Consider the following 22,663-nt stretch of genomic DNA (forward strand, 5'->3'; position numbering starts at 1 on the left):
AGTTCCTGAGAGCAGGTGGTGCACGCGGCAGGGGGACAGGCACTGAGGGACGCTAACAGTGCTGCATCTCCTGGGCTGCTGACAACGAGGCCAAGAGTGGGCTTTATTGCACATTTCATTCTCGGGAACCTAGGGACCACCCCACAGAGGCTTTCCACCTGCAGAAACCCCTGCCTGTCACTATGGTGCCAGCGGGGGCACGGTCACTTGACGCTTGGGGGGACAAAAAAGCCCAGTGGTCGGTCCTTCTGGTGCCACGCTCGCACTTGGGCTCCTCAGGCCAGAGGGACCGCATCTGGCCTGGTCACTGGCGGGCAAACGCCTGGGACAAGGCAGCAGGCCCGGGAGAGATGGGCGGACCTGCTGTCACCTCAATGACACTGCCAGCAGGAAGCTGGAGCAAACTTTCCAAGTGGGGAAAAATTCTTGGCAAATGTGCGGGTTCCGGAAAGGGGCAGGACCCTTGATTGTCGCCCCGGTGTGCCCGGCCTCCCTGCCCGGAACCCAACCACCTGGCCTGGCAGGACCTGGCTCCAGCCACGCAGCATCAGGCTAGAAGGGACAGCAGGGCCTCGGAGGGCTAGAAACAAAAGAGAAGTTCACATAGCAGACGTGCGTCTTGAACTAGTCTTTTTGAGCTCAGGAGACTGAAGGCAGACAACCCGCCGAGGCCACACGGAGACCCCGCCGGGCTGCCGCTGTCCGGCCACGTGTCCTGAGCGGCTCGCCACGCTTCATATGTAAATAGGGTGGTAGCGTTTGTGATTGATCTTTTTCCTGCAGGTTGGACAAGTATTGGCATTCTTAAGGGAGTCTCGCAGGCACTGGCTGCAGAAGACGTGGCCACACTCTGTGGAGACAATGAGACGCCCATTCTGCACAATCTACAAAACACAACGAGGAGCGGCCGTCATGAGTGCCCTCGTCCTGGAGCAGCAGCTGTCCCCAGACCCGCTCCCCTGCCCATCCCCAAGATGAGGCCGAGGGGGAGGAGGGCAGGGCTTCCGTGGGGGCACACAGGGGCCACTGTGCACACCAGTCACTGTGCTTTGGCCACGGGGACCACGCAAGGCCAATACACTTGCACAGGGAAGGCCAGGGCTGAGGGCCATAAGGCCCAAGAAGTTGGCACATTCTCCGTTCGCACGCAGATGCGTGAGAAGCCGTGTGCCTGACCGGTGTGACGGCAGCAGAGGTGTCAAATCCCACCCGAGGAGGAGGTCCTGCTTGGGGACCAGAGCAGGGAAGACAGCAGGGCCGCTTACCTCTGAGTACCCGTCCATGCAGATCGGACAGCTGACAGTACCCGAGGGCCTAGAACCACAGGGCTTCACGTCAGTGCCTGCTCATGCAGCCACCCACGCTCGGCGACGTCACAGAAGCAGCTGCTTCCCCAGGAGCACCCTCTGACCCTGCCTCAGCACAGGCACTGGGGAGACTTATAAGAACCACGGACCAGCATTCCTAGCACCGTGCCCACTGCCCCACTGGGAAATGGAGAGCGGGGAGAGGACCCGTGCCAGGGGCCGAGGAGGTCCCGCGGGGCCAGAGGCTTCCTCGCGGCAGCACAGTAGTGGCGCGCAGGTAGGTACCTGAGTCCTGTAGCTGCCTCTTCTCTGGTGTTCCTGGGAGTGTGGGTGGTCACATACACGTCCCTGTCCCTGGCCAGCTCCTCGTCATCACTGCTCACCACGCAACTGTCAGCGTGGTCCTGGCGCAGCCTCCTGGCGGTCCGCCTCGGCCGTCTCCTTTCTAAGGCGTGAGTCCGTGCTCAGGGCAGAGGCCTCCCGGACCCACCGCCCTCACTGCCCTCCTTCCCGCCTAGGAAAGGCCAGCCCCAGGCCCCAGGGAGGACTGGCCACCACACCCCGCCATAGCCCAGGAGGTCCCTGTGCCTGCTGTGCGCAGGAGCCTGAGCTATGAGCCATCTGTGGCGTCACACTGGGGGCCTGTAGCCCAGCACCAGGGGTGACGGCTCCTCAGCAGGTGCAGGACTGACAACGGCAGGTGTGACCACCGCATCGTCGCAGGTGGCCTCCGGCCTGGCCTCCCACCTACAGGTCTGGCAAGGCCTGCAGCGCTGTACACCCCTCTCCCACATCGGTTCTCCACCCAAACCCAAGGAAAAAGGAGAAACCACTCACCATCAACAATCTTTGAAAAAGGGGAAAAAAGAAAAACAATCAGTTTGATATAAAATATTTCATATTTTTTGAATGCATAAATGACAAAATTGAAGCATTTCTTGTTTCAATGGCAATATTCTCAGGTACCAGCGGAACGCCCCAGGATGCAAGGTGGGGCAGGGACAGGGCCGCCCCTTCCCCACAGCTGCGAGGACGTCTAGAACTGCTGGCCATGTGACATGGGGAAGTCACCCTCTGGGAGCCACCAACTTCCGCTTCTGGAAAGCAGGCACCAGTGCCCACGGCTCAGCGTGCTGTCGTGAGGACTAAGCGAGACAAGGCCTGGGCTCTGGGGCAGCGGGGACCCAGGCTGTGGCTGGCTCCTCACGCCCATCTTGTCCTCCTGGCCACTGACAAGGATCTGGCTCCACGTGGCCTGCTGCCAAGGACTGGCCTTTGCTGGGAGGCTCTGTGGTACTTAACATGCTGTAGAGACACGTAACCAACTACATGCAGCAGGCCACACCAGGGCGACGGGGAGGAGCGGCTCTGGGCCCCCGCTGCCCTGTCGCCAGTCACTGCGAACGCACACTCAGACCAGCTCGCGGCACCAGCGTCCCAGCAGGTCGGCCTGCCCTGCGGTCTGCCCCCTGGAAAGCACTGCTGCCCACCACCCCTCAGCCCTACGGCGGCGCCGAGACGTCTGGGGTCATCCTAGAGGCCTGCTCCACTGGCCTTTTCGGCACGGGCACCCCACCCTCCCTGGCCCCGGGGCCGGAGCCTCCGTCCTCCAACCCGAGACCCTGTGGGGCAAATAGCTCCCAGGAAGGAAGAAGCAGAGACCTGCACTTTGCGGATGATGACATCCCCATGGGAGGCTACTGAGGGCGAGGGTAAGTGACAGGTGACCTCAGCATCGGGCCACGTTCACTCCAAGAAAAGCGTGGCTGGGCGAGAGGCTGTCTACGTGCAGTCCCAGGAAAAGGGTGGACGCCCTGCCGTGGGCAGCGGGGACCTGGCTTTCTGAAGCGCCAGCACCGCCCTCGCCCCCTCCGCCCCGACGGCCCATGGAGGTGTGCACACACCTGGAAGGGCTGGCGCCGCTGGCTGCGCGGAGCAAGCAGGGACTGGGCCTCCCCAGGCTCTCGTGAGTCAGACCCCATGCACAGCTGGGCAGAGCCAAGCTCGGCCACGCATGAACACTGGGGCCCCAGGACGCTGCTGGCACACGCAGAAACTCCACGCATTACTGCTGGGTAAGCGACACACTGGTGGTGACGACCGCCCCCACCTTCCCAGGAGAACACCTCAGAAAGAAGGCCTCTCGCCCAGAGGACAGAAAAGGGTGCTACGCCAGCCCGGCCTCCCAGCGCCATGCCCTTCCGTGCGCCCGTGCCACTGCCCACTGATGTCACTGGAGCGCCCGCCACCCAGCGGCTGAACCACATCAGTCGCAGGCACTCCGGATGCCCCGTCCTCCTGGCCATAGCCCTGTGGGGTGGCATGGTGCTTGCTTGTCACGAGCGGGGGCGCTGGGCAGGGCCACAGCTACAGAACAATGACACAGGAGCAGACAGAACAGGGACAACGCGAGCTCTGGAGCCCTCTTCTGCATGACAGGCCTTAAGAAGAGACAAACACCAAACCAAAACCAGCACCGGTCAGCATTCCCGGGTCCGAACAGCCGAGTCGCAACCGCGGCGACCAGACCCCAGATCGGACACACACATGCCACGTCCCTGTCAGTCTGCTCTGCGGCCACAGGACAAAGCCCAGCCAGAGCCAGCAGACATCCGGGTGCAAGCGGGCGTTGGCACCGCGTGCTGCTCGCTTTCACACCGGGCACCCTGACCCCAGGCGCCGACACCACGGCACAAGTGGAGGGTCAGTGGGGTAGACAAACCCTGCTCCTGGCGCCCCAGGCACCGCCCATGGCTGCAGCAGTGAGCAGGGCTGACGAAGGGCGAACCAAGTGCTGGGGTCCACAGGGCGTCTGCGCCACCAAGCCCGGCACGGGTAAGATGTGCATCGGCCCTGGGCTCAGACAGCCCGTGCCTGGACGGCGTCTTGCGTCTTGGCCACCCCTTCAGACCCGCATGCACCACGCGGCCACAGACCCTGCTGCGGAGGGCTGTGCTGCTGTGCGGCCAGTCCCATGAGAGCGCGCGTCCAGCTTGCGGACGGCCGTCTCCCCAGCTGCTGGCTCGCCGTCCGGCTCCTCTCACCCCCGGCCGCACCACCTACGCCCTCCCACAGGGCCCTTCCCTGTCCCTAGACAGCCACCGTCGGCAGACCCTTCCGACGGCCCGCAAGCTCGCAACCCGGCGGCGTAGACACAGCACTGACGGCCCCACTGACCAGTGCGCTGTGGAACCAGGTCGATAAGGACCCGGAAAACCAAGCTGACTTTGAAAGAAGCAAGCTCATGAAATTTAAAGAGGGAGCACGATCCAAGCAAGTACCACCTTTAACGAGCAGCCCCCAAAGACGCCGATCTTAGTCTCTCCATCACTCTCCACTCCAGTCGGAGACAGGCCCACGGCAAACGCTCAGAAGTGGCCTGAGCATCTTAATTCACCTGTTAAACCAGGTAACAAAGCAGAAGGATGCAAAACATAAGCAGAGCTTTCCAATAAGTGGCAGGCTAGTGTTTCCATCAATTCTCCTACTGAAAACTACCAAAAAATAAAAATAAAATAAAACGTAAGTATTTAAAAATAAAGAGGTATCAAAAAAAGATATTCGGTCAAAAGTAAAGGGAACATAATAATCTAGACAAATAAAAAAGCGAGAAGATTCCTGAAAAACTGAAGCGCACTTTTGAGTCTCAGAGAAACTGCAGCCCAGGCAGAAGCCTGAGGGCCGGCCCCTAGCGAAGGCCCCGGCTCTGCACAGCCAGCAGCAAAGGACCGAGACACGTTCACGCGACCAATAATGTAAAGGATGAGTAACAACAAAAAGAATCCCCTTACGTTTATAAGTTAAAAAATACAAATTTGATAAGCATGTTAAACTGAATATGAAATACCAATATCAATATCTGTAGGGTACTGCTAAATAAAATATAATCTTAAATGAATTTATTGAAAAGTGATGAAAATGTTAGAAAAACAAAATAAACTTTAATAATCAATGAATAAAAACAAACGTATAAGATAAAGAATCCACAAAGCTAAAAGATCTAATAAAGCTGATACTAATCTAAAAAAACAGAAAACACAAATGGCCAATATCAGAAATGAAAGAAGAGACATCACTACAGATAGAACAAAACATAAGACATTATGAACAAGCCGACGCCAGTAAGTGAAAATTTTAGATGAAATCGACAAATTCCTTAAAAACTCATAAAAACTGGGGATGACTTTCACTGCAGGTATCATCACCGTAGAGCTCTACCAAACATTCAAGTTAGAAATTTCAGTCTTATCAAATCTTCCAGAGAACAGAAAAAAAGCAACTCACTTTATAAAAATACCAAAACCCAATAAGGAATGCATACAAAAAAAAAATTACAGACCAATCTTATTCATAAAAATGGATGCAAATATCATATAGTATAAAATATTAGTAAACTGAATCTCGCAATATACAAAAACAATGTCACGACTACAATGTTTAATGGGTTTAACAATAGAAACCAATGTAATTCTACACCTCAACATATGAGGGGGGAAAAATTATCATTAGATGGAATCGTTAAAATTCAACATCGATTCCCGGTGAAACGTGGAGCCAAACAGGAAATAGAGAAGAATTTCTCCAACCTGATAAAGGGATAAACAACAAACAAAAACCCTGGAGCAGAGGTCTCACTCAACGGCAATACTGAAAGGATGCTTCCAGACTGGAATGAGACAGAATGTCCACGACTGCAACCATTTTCACTCAGCCAGTGCTGAATTTTCAGCCCATGCTTAAGGCAAGGAAAAAAAGGAGAAAAACTTTTTCTGTGACGAAGGGCGAACCAAGTGCTGGGGTCCTATATACAAATCCAAAAGATTTACAGATTGAAAATTGCTGGATAAAAAAAAAAAATCAATAAATAGAATCAATTGCATTTCATTATGTTAGCAAATCATAAAAACAAAAAACTTTAAAATACCATTTTAATAGCATCCTAAAATACTAGGTACCTATATAAACCTAACAAAAGACTTGCAAAACCAGCACAGGGAACATCATAAAGCTTTACCGAGAGGCACTAAAGATCCCATCGCAAACCACACAGAAGTCAATAGGTGCAGATTAAAGACCTAAACGTGGAAAGTGAAGTAGTTAAAACTTTAGAATATGGGAACATATTTTTACAACACGAGATTTTCTCCAACAAACAGAAATTCAACTGTATTAAAATTAAAAACCTCTGTATATAAGCCAAAAAGAAAAAGGTAAGCCTCTGAGTAGGAGATAGACAACTAATGGCAGACTTGCATTTAGAACTTACAAAGAATTTATAAAAAACAAGACAAGGCAGACGACCAAAAGAGAAAAAAAAATTCACCGTTAAAAAAAATGAAAAGGTTGCTTTGTTCTGGTTCCACTTCTTCGGCTTTTTAAAAAGTTATATACACAGTATGTAAAAAATCTTTAAAGTTTCAAACAGGCAAGTCACAAAAGAGGAAAATGAACCACCAGTACACATGAAAAGGTGTCCAGTGCCAACAGTAACTGGGCAAATGCCAACTACGACCCGGCGGGGTCCTGCCAGGCAGCCCCCAACAGACTGGCTGAGCGGGGGGTGCCGAGGCCGTGGGGAGAGAAGCCCACTCTGGTGTGGCGTCCATTGGCGCAACCTCTTCAGAAAAGAGATCTCGTAAAAATCAGAGACACACGCCCTGGGACCCAGCAGTGACAGCCTTTCTGGGGTACGAAACGCCAAAAATTAGTATTGAGGAAAAACATGGGAGCAGAGAGGTGCAGGTCTCTCTGCATCTCACAGAATATGTATTTCTCATCACTGGGGCTTCGGGTCCCCTGGGAGTTGGGGAGACATGGTCTGCATCAGGTCTCTGAGGCCGCTGGGGAGCCTGCCACACAGCCGCTCCCAGGCAGGGCTCACGGCACACAGGTGGACCTCGCAGGCTCTGCTGGGCCTGGTGGGGCGCCCAGGGGGCGCGGGGGGACGGACGGTTCCCATTTCCTACCCTCCTGCGTGCAGGCCCGAAGTCACCCTGAACTCAAGAGAGAGAATTTTGGCTGCGAGCGTTTATCTCCATAAATTTAAAAACTGGCATTTAGATTTATTAAAACAGACAACAGAAGTGGAAAACGAGGAGTGACGTTAAGTCCAAAACAATTATTTTATGGTTGAGAGCACTGAAGCCACAGTAAAGTCCTCAGACCACAGTGACCCAGCCACTCAGGACAGAAACACAGGACCTGCCTCCCAAGCCCGTTTCCCCTTCACCTCCGCCTGCCCCTGGCCACCCGCCCACTCCAGGACAGCTGTCCCCACGCCGACAGTCCTGTCCTGTGTCTCCCGATGCCCCCGTGCACCCAGGGAGACAGGAAAACACGAAGCTCGGGGAAGGCCACGAAGCAGCCATTCAAACAGAATCAAGATGTGGAGGGGACGTCGGGGTGTCGGCCTGTCACCCAGTAGAGGCGAACTGTCGTCTCCTCGAGGGCAGGAGTGGGGTCCTGTGGGCAGAACCCCAGCCTCCCCAGCACCTGGCACGCCGGGCACAGGAGGAAAGAACCCCGCACTGCTACCAAGAGTCCATCGTCGATGGGGCCGCGGGCTTTGGCCAGGTCCAAACTCGGCTGCCTTTCCAGACGCCCAGGGCCCCGCGGCAACGCTGTGTCTCCATGGGCCACGGAGCACAGCGGCCGGGCCCCGACGGCACTCACGGCACAGCCCCACACACACCCCGGCACTGCCGCTCCCCTTTGGGGCCGGCGCCCCTGAGCACCTACCCCACCTGCTGGGCAGTAACCAACTTGGTGAGCACACAATGTGGGGTGGGGTGAAGGACGGGACAACAGAGACACACGACAGGCACCAGCGGTTTCCAGCCAAGGCCAGAGTCTAAATCCCTACGTCTGCCAGGACAGCCCGTCCTCGCCCTGTCCTTCTAAGGAATTCTGGAAGCTTCTTGGCGCGGCCCTCTTCTGAGGCTCTTAAGCTGCCAGGATGACCCCAGACCGTGGGCTCCAAGGAGAAACTCAGCGGTGAGCGGCTCCCACCAGCTTCGCGCTGCCAACCGTGCGATCGCCCCGCTTCGCCAGTGGCATAGGCCCCCAGCCCCCGCAGCGGGGCTCTGCAGAATGCAGAATGTGTCCACACGTCCTCTGACCGTCGCGGTCTCCTGCCCCCAGGGCCGCACAGGGCGTGGCATGGCGCCCCTGCCTGGGTCCACACCTGGCGCCATGGGCAGGGGGCACCACGGCCTCCCGGGCTCCATCCTCCGAGTCACCAGGTGGTGCTGCTGCGTGCCTGCCCCGCGGAGACAGCTGCTCCGGGACCCAGACTCCCCTGCAGTGCTGTACAAACACTGGGCACCCCCCAGGGGCTGGGCGCTCAAGCACAGGGTCCCGCTTAGTCCTCACGACACCCTCCTGATGTGGACAGCAGCTCCCGTGTCATAAGCAGAGTCAACAAGGCTAAGTAACTTGCCCAAGGTCACACAGCTGATGCAAAGGGTAGAAGCGGGGACTAGAGAGACATGGGCCCCTCGGAGTCCACCCCCAAGTGTCAGCTGGGGAAAGGTCAGGGACACAGGTCACTGTCCACAGGCAGCAGGGACCTCCCTGACACGTTTTCCACCTTGGCTCCAGTCACTGAATGCACAAGTTCCTTTGGCACAAACCTGTGACCAAGGCCTTAAGCCGTCGGTGCTTGCTAGGGGCCCACAGTCGCGAAAGACCAACCCCCACGCCCCACTTACCACGACAGAGTCGTTGTGAGTCAGGTCCACGACCACGGGCTCTAAAGATTCACAGGTGAGGTCCACTATTTCGTCTCCAGCTTCAAAATGAAGCATTTTAACAAGCGTTAGGAAGGAGAGCAAAGCGCACAGCCCCGTCCTGACAAACACAGTCACAAGCGGTGCAGGATTATTGCAAACTGAAACCCTAACTACGGCGTGCGAGGAGCATCGGGACCAACCCCCTTTCAGGGGCGACCGCCAACGAATGCCCTTCCATAACTCGCTGTGACGTTATGTGGCTTCTACAAATACTCCACCAGGGAAGGGGACAGGTGCCCGTGCATCCGCACATCTCCACCTGTGGCCTCACACTGCCACGCAGCTAGACCTCTGTGCGCCCCCAACCTGCATCATCACAGGGGAGAGGTGGTGACTTATGGTGAAGGAACCAGGCACGCTCGGCTCAGGGCCTTCCTGTTTGGGATGGACACCCCTGAAACCAGCAGGGGAAGCTGGTAACTGCCACTTCCCCACAGACCTCAACACATGCTTAGCTCAGCATCTTCATCAGTTGTTTTGATGGTCCCCTGGAACCCCCCCCACCGAAACGGGCAGGGCCGGTCCTGCAGCTTGAGCCCTAGGCTGCTGTGGCGTCCACGCGAGCACAGGGCAAAGTGGGGAAGAGCATGCGCCGGCGGTTACCGGCACTCACGTGGTAGGTGGGGGTGAAGGGCACAGCACAACTTCTGTTTACATAAACTGAAAGGTTTATGTCCATCGATTCTACTGTGATCAACATTAAAAAGGACAAGGGTGGGGTTTTTAGAAACTATTTGGGGGAGGTGACTAATACATTAGCATATTCAAACTTGTTTTACTTTCTTGCATTAAAGACTCACATGGCTAAACCCCCTACCATGTCAGAGATGTCCATGCCATCCATACAAAAAGACCTCGTTCAGGGAAAGTCCGTGTACTGACTGACACACACAATCCACAGAACCACTCCCGCTCCGGGGACACTACGTTTGGCTCTCACGGTAACGACACTCCGTGGGCCACCAGCACGTACAGCCCTGCATGTGGCTGAGGCTGCGTACAGCATGGCAGAGCTGTATCGGGAGCCATCGGGCCTTCCCCGGGCTGAGAGCGAGCCCTTGGGCAGACCCGACGGGGAGGCCCGCACCGGCCACTCCTGGACAACACGCAGTGCAGACAGCAGGGCACCAGCTCTAGGTAGCGGGCAGCCAGGTCCCAGCCTCCAGGCCCCTAGGAAGCCATGGTTCGGGATGGACTCAGAGAGCAGAGACAACGCTGGGGCTGCTGCACTCAACAGGATCCGCAAGCGGCTTGTTGGACAAGCCACTGCTCCTCAAGGTCACTCTTCAGCCGTTGTAGTTATAAAAACCAGCTTAATAAACTCTGGGCAAAGGGACTCGATGCAGGCCACGCGCTGCTTCCCCGAGTGGGCGGCGGGGATGGGTCTGGGCTCCAGCTCGCACACAGGCCGCTCTAGCCCCACGGCTGCCTTCCTGGGCGGTTTTTGGTCTTAACGAAAAGAGACGAGGAAAGCCGAGTAGTGCAGGGGCTGAGCGAACGGGAGGCAGGATTTCAGATAGCACACGTGGGTCCAGGACAGTCCTGGCCCCGCTCACGCCCCAGAAGGCTGACTGTCAGCCCAGCCGAGTGGCGACTCCTGCGCCATTAGCTGCACGCTGTCACTGCGGGCGAGTCTGAGGCAGTGACAGCAGCTGGCCTCGGACTCTCTGTTTCAGCCTCGTGACAACTCCATGCAGCAGACCCCACAGTAGCCCCCATTTCAGATGAGAAGCCCAGGCTCAGACAGGCTGTGTGACCTGCACGGGGCCCCATGGCTGGGAGGTGGCAGTGCCATGTGGTCACCCACGCCCACCCGTGCCGTCCCATGCCAATGCCCACGGTCAGCGTGCCCCGCAACCTCACCGCTCTCCACGAGTTCTATGGGTTCGGCTTCCAAGGCCATCTCAGGGGTGGAGGCTGCTTCCCGAGTTCGCTTCTGGGCTTGTCTGGAGCTCAGTGTCCCTCCGCGACGCTTTCTCTGACGGGAGCCAGAGGAAAAGAAGTCACACGAGCTCCTGCCCGACAGGATTCCGGCAAGGGGCAAAAGGCCAGCACAGGAACAGCCCGACTCACTCGGAGGTGGCGGCGGCCAAGCAGACCTGTGCTGGGGGCCTTTCAAAACCTGAGATTCTGGAACAGCGACTGTTCACAGAGAAACCACCCCGCACACATGGAGAACACAAGTCCCGTAAAGCAAAGCCCGCTCCCTTGGCCCAAAGGTACAGGGCGCACAGCTCTGCGGAAGCCCCCAGTCCGCATCCGGACCGGGCCAGAAACCCTTCCTGGGCCCTACCTCCTTGAACTTGTTTGGCCTCACCGAGCCTTTTCTACTTTTAGCCCAAAGGCGCTCAGTTTCCCAAGTTTCTGTCCACTGCGGAAAGCAGGTCTTCCTTGGGCAAGTCTGGTCTCTAATCTTTGGGATGTATCAGGTGTGGCTGACCCCTAACAGTCACCCTCCAACAACTCAGAAAACCAAAGTTCTCTCAGCCTCTTCCCAGTGGCCTGCAGGGAGCCATGCTTGGGGGAGACTCGGTCTCCAGGCCTGTCTGCAGCCATGACTCTGCCCCAGCGTTCCGAGCTGGCAGGTGAATCAAGAACACGCCCCCGCAGCCTTCCCCAGTGAGTGCCACAGGACCTCGGACTGGGCCATCAGCCTGCCCCTCCCCCAGCCTGGCTCAGCGCCTCAGCGTGCCTGTGCTCCGCTCCAGGGCACTGGGCCACTGCCCTGCACGACAGCCGACTGGGGCCGTCCAGTAAACGCCAAGGCTGAACTTGCCCACCAGCTTCAGCCTCGTAGAGTTATCCTGAGCCTCACGACGTAAGCACGTAAAGAGCTGAGCACAGACCAGAGAGGCCATTACTACTAAGCCCCCTATGTGCCTGCCTTACTAGGCGTTCTGTCTCTGGAGACACTGGGATGACAGGACACTGTCGGTGAGACCTGCACAACACCCATGAGCATCCTTCACCAGCCCAACCCTCGCTAGGCAACAGAGAGAAGGCCGGAGGTGCTGGCGTTCTGACGGAGACCCTGTACCAGACGTCACCTCAAGGAACTGGGCTGAGAGCCTGCAGGTGCTCCGTGACAGAGGGGCTACCAGGAGGCCCAGAGGGAGCGACAGCAGCAGCTCAAGTGTCCACTGAGGAACAGCTGTGTCCCTCGAGGGGCCGACGCCGGTCTCAGCTGAGTCGGTGCCCAGTGTCTCCAGGTTTCCCTACCAGCCTCCAGATGCTCAGGTACCCTTCAGTGTCACCCCGTTCTGTGTACCTGGTACCTTCCTTCCTCTCAACGGGACAGGTCTTTCTCAGTGGACGCGCTCCCTAGAACCTCTCACACCCGCCAAAGCCCGTGTGCTTTCTGCTCCCCGAGGGAGCTGAGCAGCAGCTACAGGCCCCGCCAAGTCCAGGTGCCGGACCTGAAGGCCGCTGTAGGAACGTGTCCCCAACCCCCTGGGCAGCCCTCACAGCTCCTTCCAGCAGGGACCACGCGCCACCCCACGTGGCCAATTCTTTCACAGCTCTCAGAAACCTGTGGAACGTCACCTCCACAACGATGACCCCACCCAGAAGCCCCCCGGACTCTCGTTAACGTGTCACAGGGAAGAAGGCAGCTGCTCAGCCTTGAAAATACAACAGGACCCGCGAGCCGGCAGACTCACCGTGCTCATTGTGCTCCTTGGCTGCGACCTAGAGGAGGAGGTGACCTGGGCCACGGTCTGCAGGATGCCGGGTGTTCCCAAGCGCTCGCGCCCGCTGCTCACCCACCCTCTGGGCGGCAGACAGACTGCCAGGGTCGTCAGTTCCTGAAAACAAAGACAGCAAGCTGATGAGCACCGCCTCCCGCACTGTCACCCATGCTTAGTCCCATCGTCTGGGGGCTTTGCTGAACACTATGCGATGTGTCCTTGGAAGGAGTGAGTATCCCTTTGAAATAGGGGACCTCTGACGTCCAAGCCTATGAGCCTGTCCCCTTCCTGCCAGGACCCTCAGAGCCAGCGCTGTGCAAGCTGTAGGAAGATGCGACTCAGAATTGCCCCATGTGACCCTGCCGACCCCTCACCACCTGGAAGGGACAGAGCTCCCCAGGCCAGAGGAGAGCCTAGAGTCCCTGGCTCTTCCCACAACGTCACTGTCGCCATCTGGAAGAGTGGACAATCTAGCTGAGGGGACGAGAGCCACCCACCCTGTTCGCCCTGTGTGCCAGCTGAGACTTCTGTCCCTGGCAATGCATGAGGGAAGGAGAACCAGAAAGTGTGCATCGGGAAGCTGAGCAGGAGGTTCCAGAGGGAAGAGAAGGCAGAGGCGGAGGCTGCTGGGGACAAGGCCTGGGATGTCACTGGGAGTGGCAGCAAATCCAGAATCAGGGACACAGTGGGTAAGGCAGCAAATGAGAGGCAAACTGTGGAGCCTGGGCCAGGAGTCAGAGCACGGAGTCCCTGTGGTCACCCATTCCGGGCAGGTGACAGTGGCTGCACAAGGTCAGTGGCTCTCAAACTTGGGCGGCACCAGGCCCACCTGGAGGGCTGGTTAAACCAGTGTCCAGTGCCACAGGTCTAGGAGGGGCTCGCAATTCTGCATTTCTACCGAGTCCCCAGGCAATGGTGACAGTGCTGCTCCAGGGGCCACACCTGGAGAGCTCAGGACTAGGACAATGGCCACACCTGGGGAGCTTCGGACTAGGAGAATGGCCTCAGCAACGGGACCACTTTCAAACCCATTTTCATCCCCAGCGCCGCCACTGACTCTAACAGGTCTCCCGCCTGCCAGCGCCCCTCGACTCAACTGCCACCCCATCTTTCTAAACACAGCCAATCACGGCAGCCTCGCCCCATCCAGTCCTCACTCCAAGCGGGGCCCATGGAGGCCAGCCGGCCTCACACTCATCACCTCTCCAGAGCCGGGGCCTCCAAACCCCTCCCTGCAACCCCGGGCGAGGCACTGAACTTCCCGTGCTGCTTCCTCAGCTATGAAGCAGGGCAGCACCTGCGTCAAGGTGCCTGGACCTCGGATGTCCCCACAGAGCAGAGAGCAGTGGAGGCGGGGCCAACACCGCCACACTCAGCACTCGCCACTAGGGCTCGGCCGCTCTGCTCAAGCCCTTGAGTGCCGGGAAACGCGCACCCATCGGTGTCAGGGCAGATGGGCTGCGTGTCACTGACTTCTTGGTGTGGCTCCGCTTCCAGTGGACAGACAAGGTGGCACTGGGCAGGCAGCTCAGGTGCTGCAAACGAGGTACGTGAGCTGGGTGTGGAAGAAACCCAGGTCAAGGAGAGCCGGAGGAGGCTTGTCCCTGTAACGCTCCCTCTAGCACCTGGTGGGCTGGGCCCTGCACACCCGCGATCCCCGCACCTTGCTATCCGCTCTGACCCCGAGTGGTTTACAGGGGTGACCCGTTCACCAGGTCACTCTCTGCGGGGAGACACTTCCTGACAGTCGTCAGGCCGGCCCATACCAGGGACCACCCGTGCTCTCCCTCACTCAAGGGTGGCACAGACCCTTCCCGAAGAGACAACTTGCGCACTGAGCCTTCAGCTTAGAATGGGGTTCAGGACAGATATTTCCACAGGAGGGAGAGGTGCCCCGACAGCCTTGTAGGCCCAGTCCCAGAGCTGCCACGATTCCTGGAATGACACGTTTATGTTCCCAATCCAAGAAGTGTCTTACATTCAGGTGTACACCCATGACGTAGCTGTTCTGGGGGAAAAATTATCTTGGACTTGAAAAGACCAACAAAAACCGCACTGACAGAGAAGAGACCTACGCTTAGCAAAGAGAAACAGTGTAACGCGCCTGCCCTGCATGTCCAGCAGCCTCTCACCTCCCACTGGTTAACTCTGGGGCTCACAAGATGATTGCTGGAGACAGTCCTGCCGCTGTCCGGGGGGGCTCCCCCGCCCTCTGAAAGCTGCCCCAGCAGGCCAGCTGCTTCCCCAGAGCTTCCTCATTCTCCAGGCCCTACCACGCCCTCCCCAACCGCCCCGCCCAAAGCCCGGCAGCCAGGGACTCCTCCGAATCTGCTCTTCTTCTGGGGGTAGTAAGGGCCAGCAGTGGGCCGGCAGTCAAAGGTCACAGGAAGTTGGAAGGCTGGCCTGAGGGAAACCTACCAAGAGGCTGGATCATACCAAAGGTGTAGTGGGAAGAGGGGCCAAGGGGTGTGGGAAAGGCAGCCTTCAGCAAGGACGAAGGGTTCTGGGTCATGCGGGTGATCGAGGCCATGCGAACAGCAATGACACAACAGCTAAAACTCTGAGGTCACTTCTACATGCAGGGCACCTCGCTTTCTAAATGCCTCTCGAGTAACTCTGTCACCTGACCAGGAGGTAGGTACTATATGGTCACCATTTCACAGGCCAGGAAGCTAAGGATGGTCAGGCTTGGAGAACCTGCCTGAAGGCCACAGCCGTTAAACACCAGAGCCCAATTTAAATGGCATTCTGACACCAGAACCCACTATGCCAGAATCAGATGTACCCAGAAAACCGAACTGGAGAAGGCAGAAGAGAAAAGGCACTGAGGGCAGACGATGTTGTTTCTAGAAACACTGGACATGAGATGTACAGGCAGGAAGGTCCAAGGCAGCAGAAAGGCTTAGGGAGAGACGGCACCAAGTATGAACATGTGGGGAGTCGGGCGCAGAGAGGGGAGCCCATGGAGAGAATAAACAGTCAGAAACCAAGTGGACAGCCTGGAGACACCAGTCAGCCAGAAGCCACATGTCAAGGAGGAAGCAGCAGACTAGCAGGGGCGGGGGGCTAGCACGAGGACCCAGAACCGGCCCCAGGAAGTAGTCACTGGTGACCGAGCAAGTGGAGGCCCAAACCGTAGAGAGGCTCAAGCTGGATGCCCGGAGGAAGTTACACTAAAGATGAGGCCCCAAGTGACAGGAGTTATTCAAAACACAGCAGGTAGGTGGGGCGCAGAAGGGGAGGATGCCCAAGACGAGCACCGTGCTGCGTGGGTGGCGCGAGAGAATGGGGACAGCACGGGTAGCGCATGCGGCCCCGACACATGCCCCGGGGCGGGACGATCAAGGGTGTTAGAAAGAGATGCCATGTTCAGATCTGCACTTAGAGGGATGTCACCGGAGTGCTCTGAGGGTCGACAGGAGACTGAACGAGTCGGAACGCAGACCGGTGAGGAGACAGGTAACCCAGGCCAGATGAAGCTGTGGGACTTGGGGCAGCGGCAGCGTGGAAGGAAGAGGTGACTGGCTGGTGGGAGGGGGAGCTGACGATAGTGCTGTGTGTTCTCACAGGTGTAACAGTCCACTCAATCATTCTGTTGAGATTGACGGCCCTTCAGCTGTCCTAGGAGACACACATAGGCGCGTGTATGTACATGACATGCACGCGACGTGTGTCTGTCTACATACGTGATGGTCAGAAAACAGACAGAGGCAGCCAGAAAGTGCTGACTAGAGGCCGAACTGTCACTGCACCCCACAAGCCCAGACAGGGTCGGTCACCAGCAGACAGACGGGGGAGGGTGCACCACCAGCAGATAGCAGCTCTGCAGCACGTCAGAGGGGGTGAGCAGCTCCTTGGCCCGGCCCCCACAGGCACGCAGAGCCTGCACGGCAGGCTGGGACAGTGAGGCTGGTACGGGAATCCGAGCACTAACTCTCTCCCACATTGGTCCCACAAGCGCCAAGCCACCTGGATTCCACGGCGGCTTCCGGTGCAGCTTCCTCCAGGGAGGCGGCGAGCAGAACCTCGGCCCTCACCCCGCGCGGTGACTGGCGGCTCTAAGGCAGCTGCAAGCAGTCCCTCCTGTGAGCTGGCCGAGCTGGCCCTGCAGGGTGATGCCAGCGCAGTGACAACACAGAGAAGCCTAAGTCCCACAGCACCTCACCAGGAAATGCCAGCTTATCGGCGACTGTTCAGGCACTGGCCAGCTCACAGCTCCCCGCTTTTAAACCATAAACGCGGACTCCTTTCCATGTTATTTTAAGTGCTTCTCTAAATGGAATTTCCAAAGTAACATTACAGAACGTGTGTTAAAGAGCGAGAGCATCTTCGGGACTGTTGCTGGGCGCTGCCCACATGCTCTTGGCAACGAACCGGTGCCTGGCACAACCTGCCCTCCCAGGGGACCAAACGGGAGCATGCAAAGCTGTTGACAGCTTTCATTTCAAAGCTTCCTAAATTCAACTGTATGCCACGGTTGCATCAACAACCAGGCCTTAGTACTCAAGGAAAACACCAGCCTCTTGCTTTTCATACAAAGAAGGTGCGTGGTAAACCACCCACCAGCTGGCAGCGCAGGCCCTGCAGCCTTGCACAAATGCTTGACCTCGGTGCCGTGTCACCGTCTTTCATGGGAAATACCCTGAGCTCACAGCTGTTCTGCGGGACGGTGATGCTGAATGCAAGCACCCGGGAGGTGACCCCCTCAGCTAGTTAACTCAATGAATAATTAGAGGTGCCACCCTGGACCAGGCACTGTCCGGGGACTAGAAACACTCGTGAACATGACAGACACTCACGGGGCACACAGTCTAGGTGGAAGGACAATCAGTAAATTACGTAACTACTACGTTTTGTGTCAGGAGGGCCAAAAATCGAGGCTCTTCTTGCAAATGTAAGAGCAAGGCACAGCCTCGTCCCCAGGGGGACTGGAACAGCGCTCCTGGCCCTCAGCGCAGCTTCACGCAGGTCCAGAGACCGAGCGAAGACCCGAGTGAGCCGATCACTTCTTAGTGGAGGCTGGAGAGCAGCGGGCGGCCCCTCCTCGGCACGTGCTCCCAGAGGTTCGCAGGGTGACGAGGGGTCCCCCAAGGTTCATGCAGGACAAGCACATAGATTTGGCCGAAGCAGAAAGCGCAGACTGTGCCTGCAGAGACGGTAAGTGAGTCTCTCGCATATGAACCCTATGACCCTGAGAAGCCACCATCACAGCAATCGACAAGTCCCAGAGGCCTGGAAGGAGCACCAGCGCCAGGGGCCCCACACCTGCTCAGTGATCTGTCACTCAGGGTGTCTCTCCTCTTTCTCAGCACAAGACCACCAAGGGCCGCCCTCTGCTTCTACCCGAGAAAGAGCAGCTGTCCAGGCAGAGGTGCCCTTCTTTCTGTGACTCAGGCCTTGAGATGCGAGGATCAAAAATAGAGAATGAACTTCAGCCTTCTAACAATCTATGAAATAAATGTATAAGTACCAAAAATAAATATAAAGAATATCATTCAGCCTTAAAAATAACTTTCTGATACGTGCTGCAACGTGGATGAACTAAAGATGGAAGACATTAAGCTCAGTGAACTAGACACGGAAGGACAAATATATCGCATAATTCCTGCTATGCGAGGGACAGAGCCATCGAATTCAGAGGCAGAAAGTGGGACGGTGACTGCTGGGGCGGGGGTGGGGTCAAGTAACTTGTTTACTGAACACAGTGCTGTCTGGGGAGACGGAATGCATACTGGGGATGAATGCTGGTGTTGGTCACACAGCCACATGGCTTTACTTAAGGCCGTTGAATACCTGAGCGTGGTCTGAATGGTCTACTTTACATTATGCACATTTATAACAGAAGGCGGAGGCCGGCAGGAGGAAGGCCTTTACGTGGCCCGAGGGAGTTAAAAGGCTTCATACTGCACCTCAAAAGTAATTGCCAGGCTCCAAAAACCGAAGAATATTACGAATACTCCCCAATGATCACACCCGTCGCCTTCGCATCTATGGCCAGCCTCCCAGCCCTATCCTTCCGCCTCACCGGCAGTTAAGTTACAGATACCTGTGGTCCATGCGCTATAAAAAACCACAGGGCTTTGGGGGTGGGGAGGACACGGAATTAGGCTGGAACACTCAACTGTCAATCACACACGCGTGCACACACAGGTAAGAACCTAACGAAAACTGGCACAGTTCTACACACAGTGAGTGCTTTGGAATCGCAGGTACACGAGGACCACGCACTGCGCAGCTGTGCAGCTCGCGAGCTACCGGGAAGCGGGGAAGCGCTGTATGACACAGCCGTGCGTGCGGGCGGCTCCCAGCACGCGAAATCAACCGGGACAGGGCGACGTGGGAGACGGCACAGTCCACGGTCTGTGTGCCTCGGTTCGGCCAAGTTCGATTTTCTGTGTTCACCTAGTATTCCCCACAGATGAAATCGTGCATGGCAAACTCAAATTCTCATTATGTTCAAACTGTTCCCGAGTCTATCAATCCCCCTGGAACAAATTCATGCGTCCAAACGAGCATTTAGAGCAGAACTAACTGCTGCACACCAGGTAACCTGAATGTCAGTCACCCACCCAGGCTCTATCTTGTCCCATAATCTGATACATGCCAGGGTCTCCACCACACTTGAGGTAACTACTGCTCACCCTTCGAGGCCTACCTCAAAGGCGGCTTGTGTTTCTCAACTACTCTTAGTCCTGATCTAACCATTTCTGCTTCTGCATTCAACACGATAAATGTAATTCTAAGGTGAATACTTCTAACGGCATCCCCCACTATTAGCACAGACGTGTTGGGTAAATGACTTTACTCCACGAAAATAAATTGCGAAGCTCATTAGATGCTTGACAGAAGTGGCAGATACTTCGAAGAGATGGCGCAGAGGGTTTCTGAGGGGGAAAGACGCATGGGGGAAATGGAGCCTTGCGCTGCCGGTAAAAACAGTCGCCATCAGAAAACAAAATGAGACTCACAAACGTGACCATCTGAGAGAACAGGAGAAAACACCTCTACCTGAAGCATTTTCAACTTGCAGGGAGAAAGAGGCCAGAAGAGCCAGAAAAACATCAAGAATGTGCCTAGAAAAAACGCAAATTTTAGTAGTGCTGGTATCGCAAGCAGCAGAATTTAGCAAGTTTGGCTAAAATAAGAGGTGAGGTGCAGCAGAGAAATGCGCAGGCCCTAAGACCACCGCGGGGCCGGGGGTGGGGGTGGGCGCTCAGGATCAGTAACCAGAGCCTGCAAACGTCATCGCTGAAAATCCAGTTCCTTGAGAATTTTTACAGTCGGACCTCTCCTGGGTAAACATTTTCAAAAGAAAAAGAAACATGAACATAAAATCAATATCCCCCACTTTAAAGTTTTATTTTTACTATTTAAAGCTACTAGAAACCCTGGCCATGTGCTTTCCCGCCACAGAAAGACGTGGATGACAACGTCCAGCAAAAGGAAGAGAGATGGAGTCTGAGGTTCAGATGCAAGGTCTGCTTACTGTGTGACCTTGAGCAAGCGACTGACGTCCATGTGCAAGTAAAATGGAGCTAAGCAGGACTGCCCAACAGGCTGGGTGTGTAAGAGGTGTGAGTGGTAGAAGACACTCGCCAGTAGATGTGATTACCTCGCAAATCTAGAGGAACCCCTCAGACAAGTGAGTCACATTCCAGGCCTTTTGTGCCTGCTTCCAGCTTATCTCTTCACTCCCATCTCTCTGAACAATCTGTATTTCGACCTCAGGGAATTTCTCATTCCCTCCACCCTCATGCCTCAGCTCCACCAGGGCCTGTATGGCGCCTGCTGCTGCACCCCAAGCAGAAAGCTTGGCACACAAAAGACCTCAAAAATGTGCTGACTTAGAATATTAAAGTATGCATTCTCAAAGGAGGCAAAAAAAAAAATCTCACTCCTTTTATGTACAAAGCAGATATGCATACGGTACATAAAAAGGCACACATTATATAGACAGCATTGTATTTCACGGAGAGAGGGCAATTAGAAAAACAATGTCTGAAGAAAGCTCGCTGTAAAATGGTTGCTAAATATTGTATTAAGACAAAATTTTTGAATCAGAATTAGAAGCTCAAGTTCAGGCAATACAAAAGCCAGCAATCCACCTTTCTACTGGAACGTTCCCATTTCACCTTAAACTCACAGATAAAACTGAACCCAATGTCTCCCACCCATTAAAAAAATTACCAGAAAAAAAAAAAGATTCCCTTCAGCGTCTCTGCCTTTCGTTACCAGAGGTCCCAAAACTCCTGGTCACCGAGCTCGAAGGCCTGCCTAGTCCCGCAGTTAGGAAACCGAGGTTCCCGATTCGCTCTGCTGTCAACTAGCTGGCTGCGCGACCTTGGGCAGACTGCCTCAGTCTCCCCAACCGCTCGAGCAGCCTAAGCTGAGCGCAGGACTGCAGAGCGGACTGAGTCTGGCTCCTAGATTCGGCGCAGAAGAACAAAGGCATGGCTGTGAACGTCGACAGGCACCGGACAAGGATAAGACAAAAGCCATAACCCCACAAAAAAGGCTCCCCGGGGCTCCAGGCTCCTCCAGGCTAAGAGCTCTCCCTTCCCCCCTCGACGGGGTCAAAGGGTGGACAGTGGCATTCACTGAGTCCTGCGATTCGGGTCTAAAGCCTCAGCGTCAAGGCCCTGATAACCTTCCGACACCTGCCTGCGGGCGCCCGAGGGGCGGGGCCTCGGCCGAGGGCCTCGGCAATCACGGGTTCCACCAACGACCGGAAGCTGAGGACTTACTACACTCAGGCCCTGGGCCGGGCGCCCCCGGCCCCGTGCAGGCCCGCAGGAGGCTCCGCCACGCGGTTCGGTAGGGCTCGCAGGCCCGCGATGGCGGGGCGGCGGCGCGAGCACACAAAGGAGGCGGCGTTGGCGAGGAACAAAACCCTTGCCCAGGTCTCCCCCGAAAGGCCCACACAGCCCCCGCCGCCCTGGGCCGCCCCGCCCGGCTCTCCGAGTGACCTTGGACGCCTCCCTCCCTCTCCGAACCTCGGTTTCCCTGGCTGCTTTGCGGACTGAGCGCCGCGGCCCGCCCGGGCAGCCAAGAGCCAGGGCAAGGCCTCCTCACATTGTTGCATGCGCCAAAACGGGCTCGTGCAGCCCCTCCGACGCCGAGGAAGGCGGACGGGCCGGCCCGCGGGCACGGGGAAGGCCCGACCCCGCTTCGGGGCCCGAAGGGGGTCGGCCTTGCCGAGGCGGCTCCCTGGGCCGCGGCGCCGAGGCCTCTGCAGGCCGCAAAGTCGCCCGAACCCCCCATCTGCCCACTCCTGGGCTGCCGCTCCCTCCCCGCGAAGTCTGGCCGTACTTGGAGCGCGGCTGGTCCCGCAGGCGCGGCCGCCGCCGCACTCGAGCTGGGATGCACCTTCGGAAGCTGCTGAGGAGAAGCCCTCCAGCAAGAAGCCACCGCCTCAATAGCGAGCCACTTCCGCTCCTGAGGCATCGGCTCCGCCCCTCTTGCATCCCCATTGGCCGCCACCGCCTTTACTCCCGCGTTCTACGGGTCGAGGAGGTATATTTTCAATTCTATTGGATAAGAAAACCATCTATTACCACTTTGAAACGCGCCTTGTTCCGGGCCCGCTCACGCTCGCGAGCGCAAGCTCCGGTCTTCTCGCGAGAGACGCGATCGGCACCTCTCCGCTCGTCCGCAAGGCCTCCCGGGAGTTGTGGTCTGCGGACCGACGCGTTAGTCCAGGCCGGCCCTCGCGTGGCGCAAGCACCCGGCACGCCCCCGCCCCTCTCCGGGCCGCGGTTTCCACCCCTGTCAACGAGGCCCTTGTAAGCAGTGTTTCCGGGGGCTCTACAATTGGCCGGAAACTGGATCAAGATCTGCCCCTCTTCAAGGGCGCACGCGACTCGCGGCGTGCCAGGCCCTG

At 56.7% G+C, this 22,663-nt stretch overlaps 1 protein-coding gene across 1 annotated transcript; it reads right to left on the reverse strand.

Annotated features, from left to right (window-relative positions):
• Positions 1 to 601: 601 nt before the first annotated feature.
• On the reverse strand, positions 602 to 22,244 carry RNF4 (ring finger protein 4). Its single transcript, XM_006919032.3, has 8 exons — positions 22,093 to 22,244; positions 12,757 to 12,900; positions 10,961 to 11,075; positions 9,017 to 9,096; positions 2,145 to 2,154; positions 1,593 to 1,752; positions 1,266 to 1,314; positions 602 to 884 (listed from the first exon to the last, which is right to left on the reverse strand). Exons 1-8 carry the CDS (start codon positions 22,225 to 22,227, stop codon positions 735 to 737), a joined length of 843 nt encoding a protein of 280 aa, XP_006919094.2. The 5' UTR covers positions 22,228 to 22,244; the 3' UTR covers positions 602 to 734.
• Positions 22,245 to 22,663: the final 419 nt, after the last annotated feature.

Source organism: Pteropus alecto, unplaced genomic scaffold (assembly GCF_000325575.1).
Source record: "Pteropus alecto unplaced genomic scaffold, ASM32557v1 scaffold5, whole genome shotgun sequence".
In the NCBI taxonomy this organism is placed as follows: Eukaryota; Metazoa; Chordata; class Mammalia; order Chiroptera; family Pteropodidae; genus Pteropus; species Pteropus alecto.

Bases quoted from the DNA above. Each gene is read 5' to 3' on its own strand.
- RNF4 (XM_006919032.3), bottom strand. From the start codon at position 22,227: ATGCCTCAGGAGCGGAAGTGGCTCGCTATTGAGGCGGTGGCTTCTTGC. The intron at 11,076-12,756 runs GTGAGTCTGCCG...GGCTCCCGTCAG, and splicing joins CAAGGAGCACAATGAGCACG to AGAAAGCGTCGCGGAGGGAC. The intron at 885-1,265 runs GTAAGCGGCCCT...TGTGTTTTGTAG, and splicing joins GCATGGACGGGTACTCAGAG to ATTGTGCAGAATGGGCGTCT.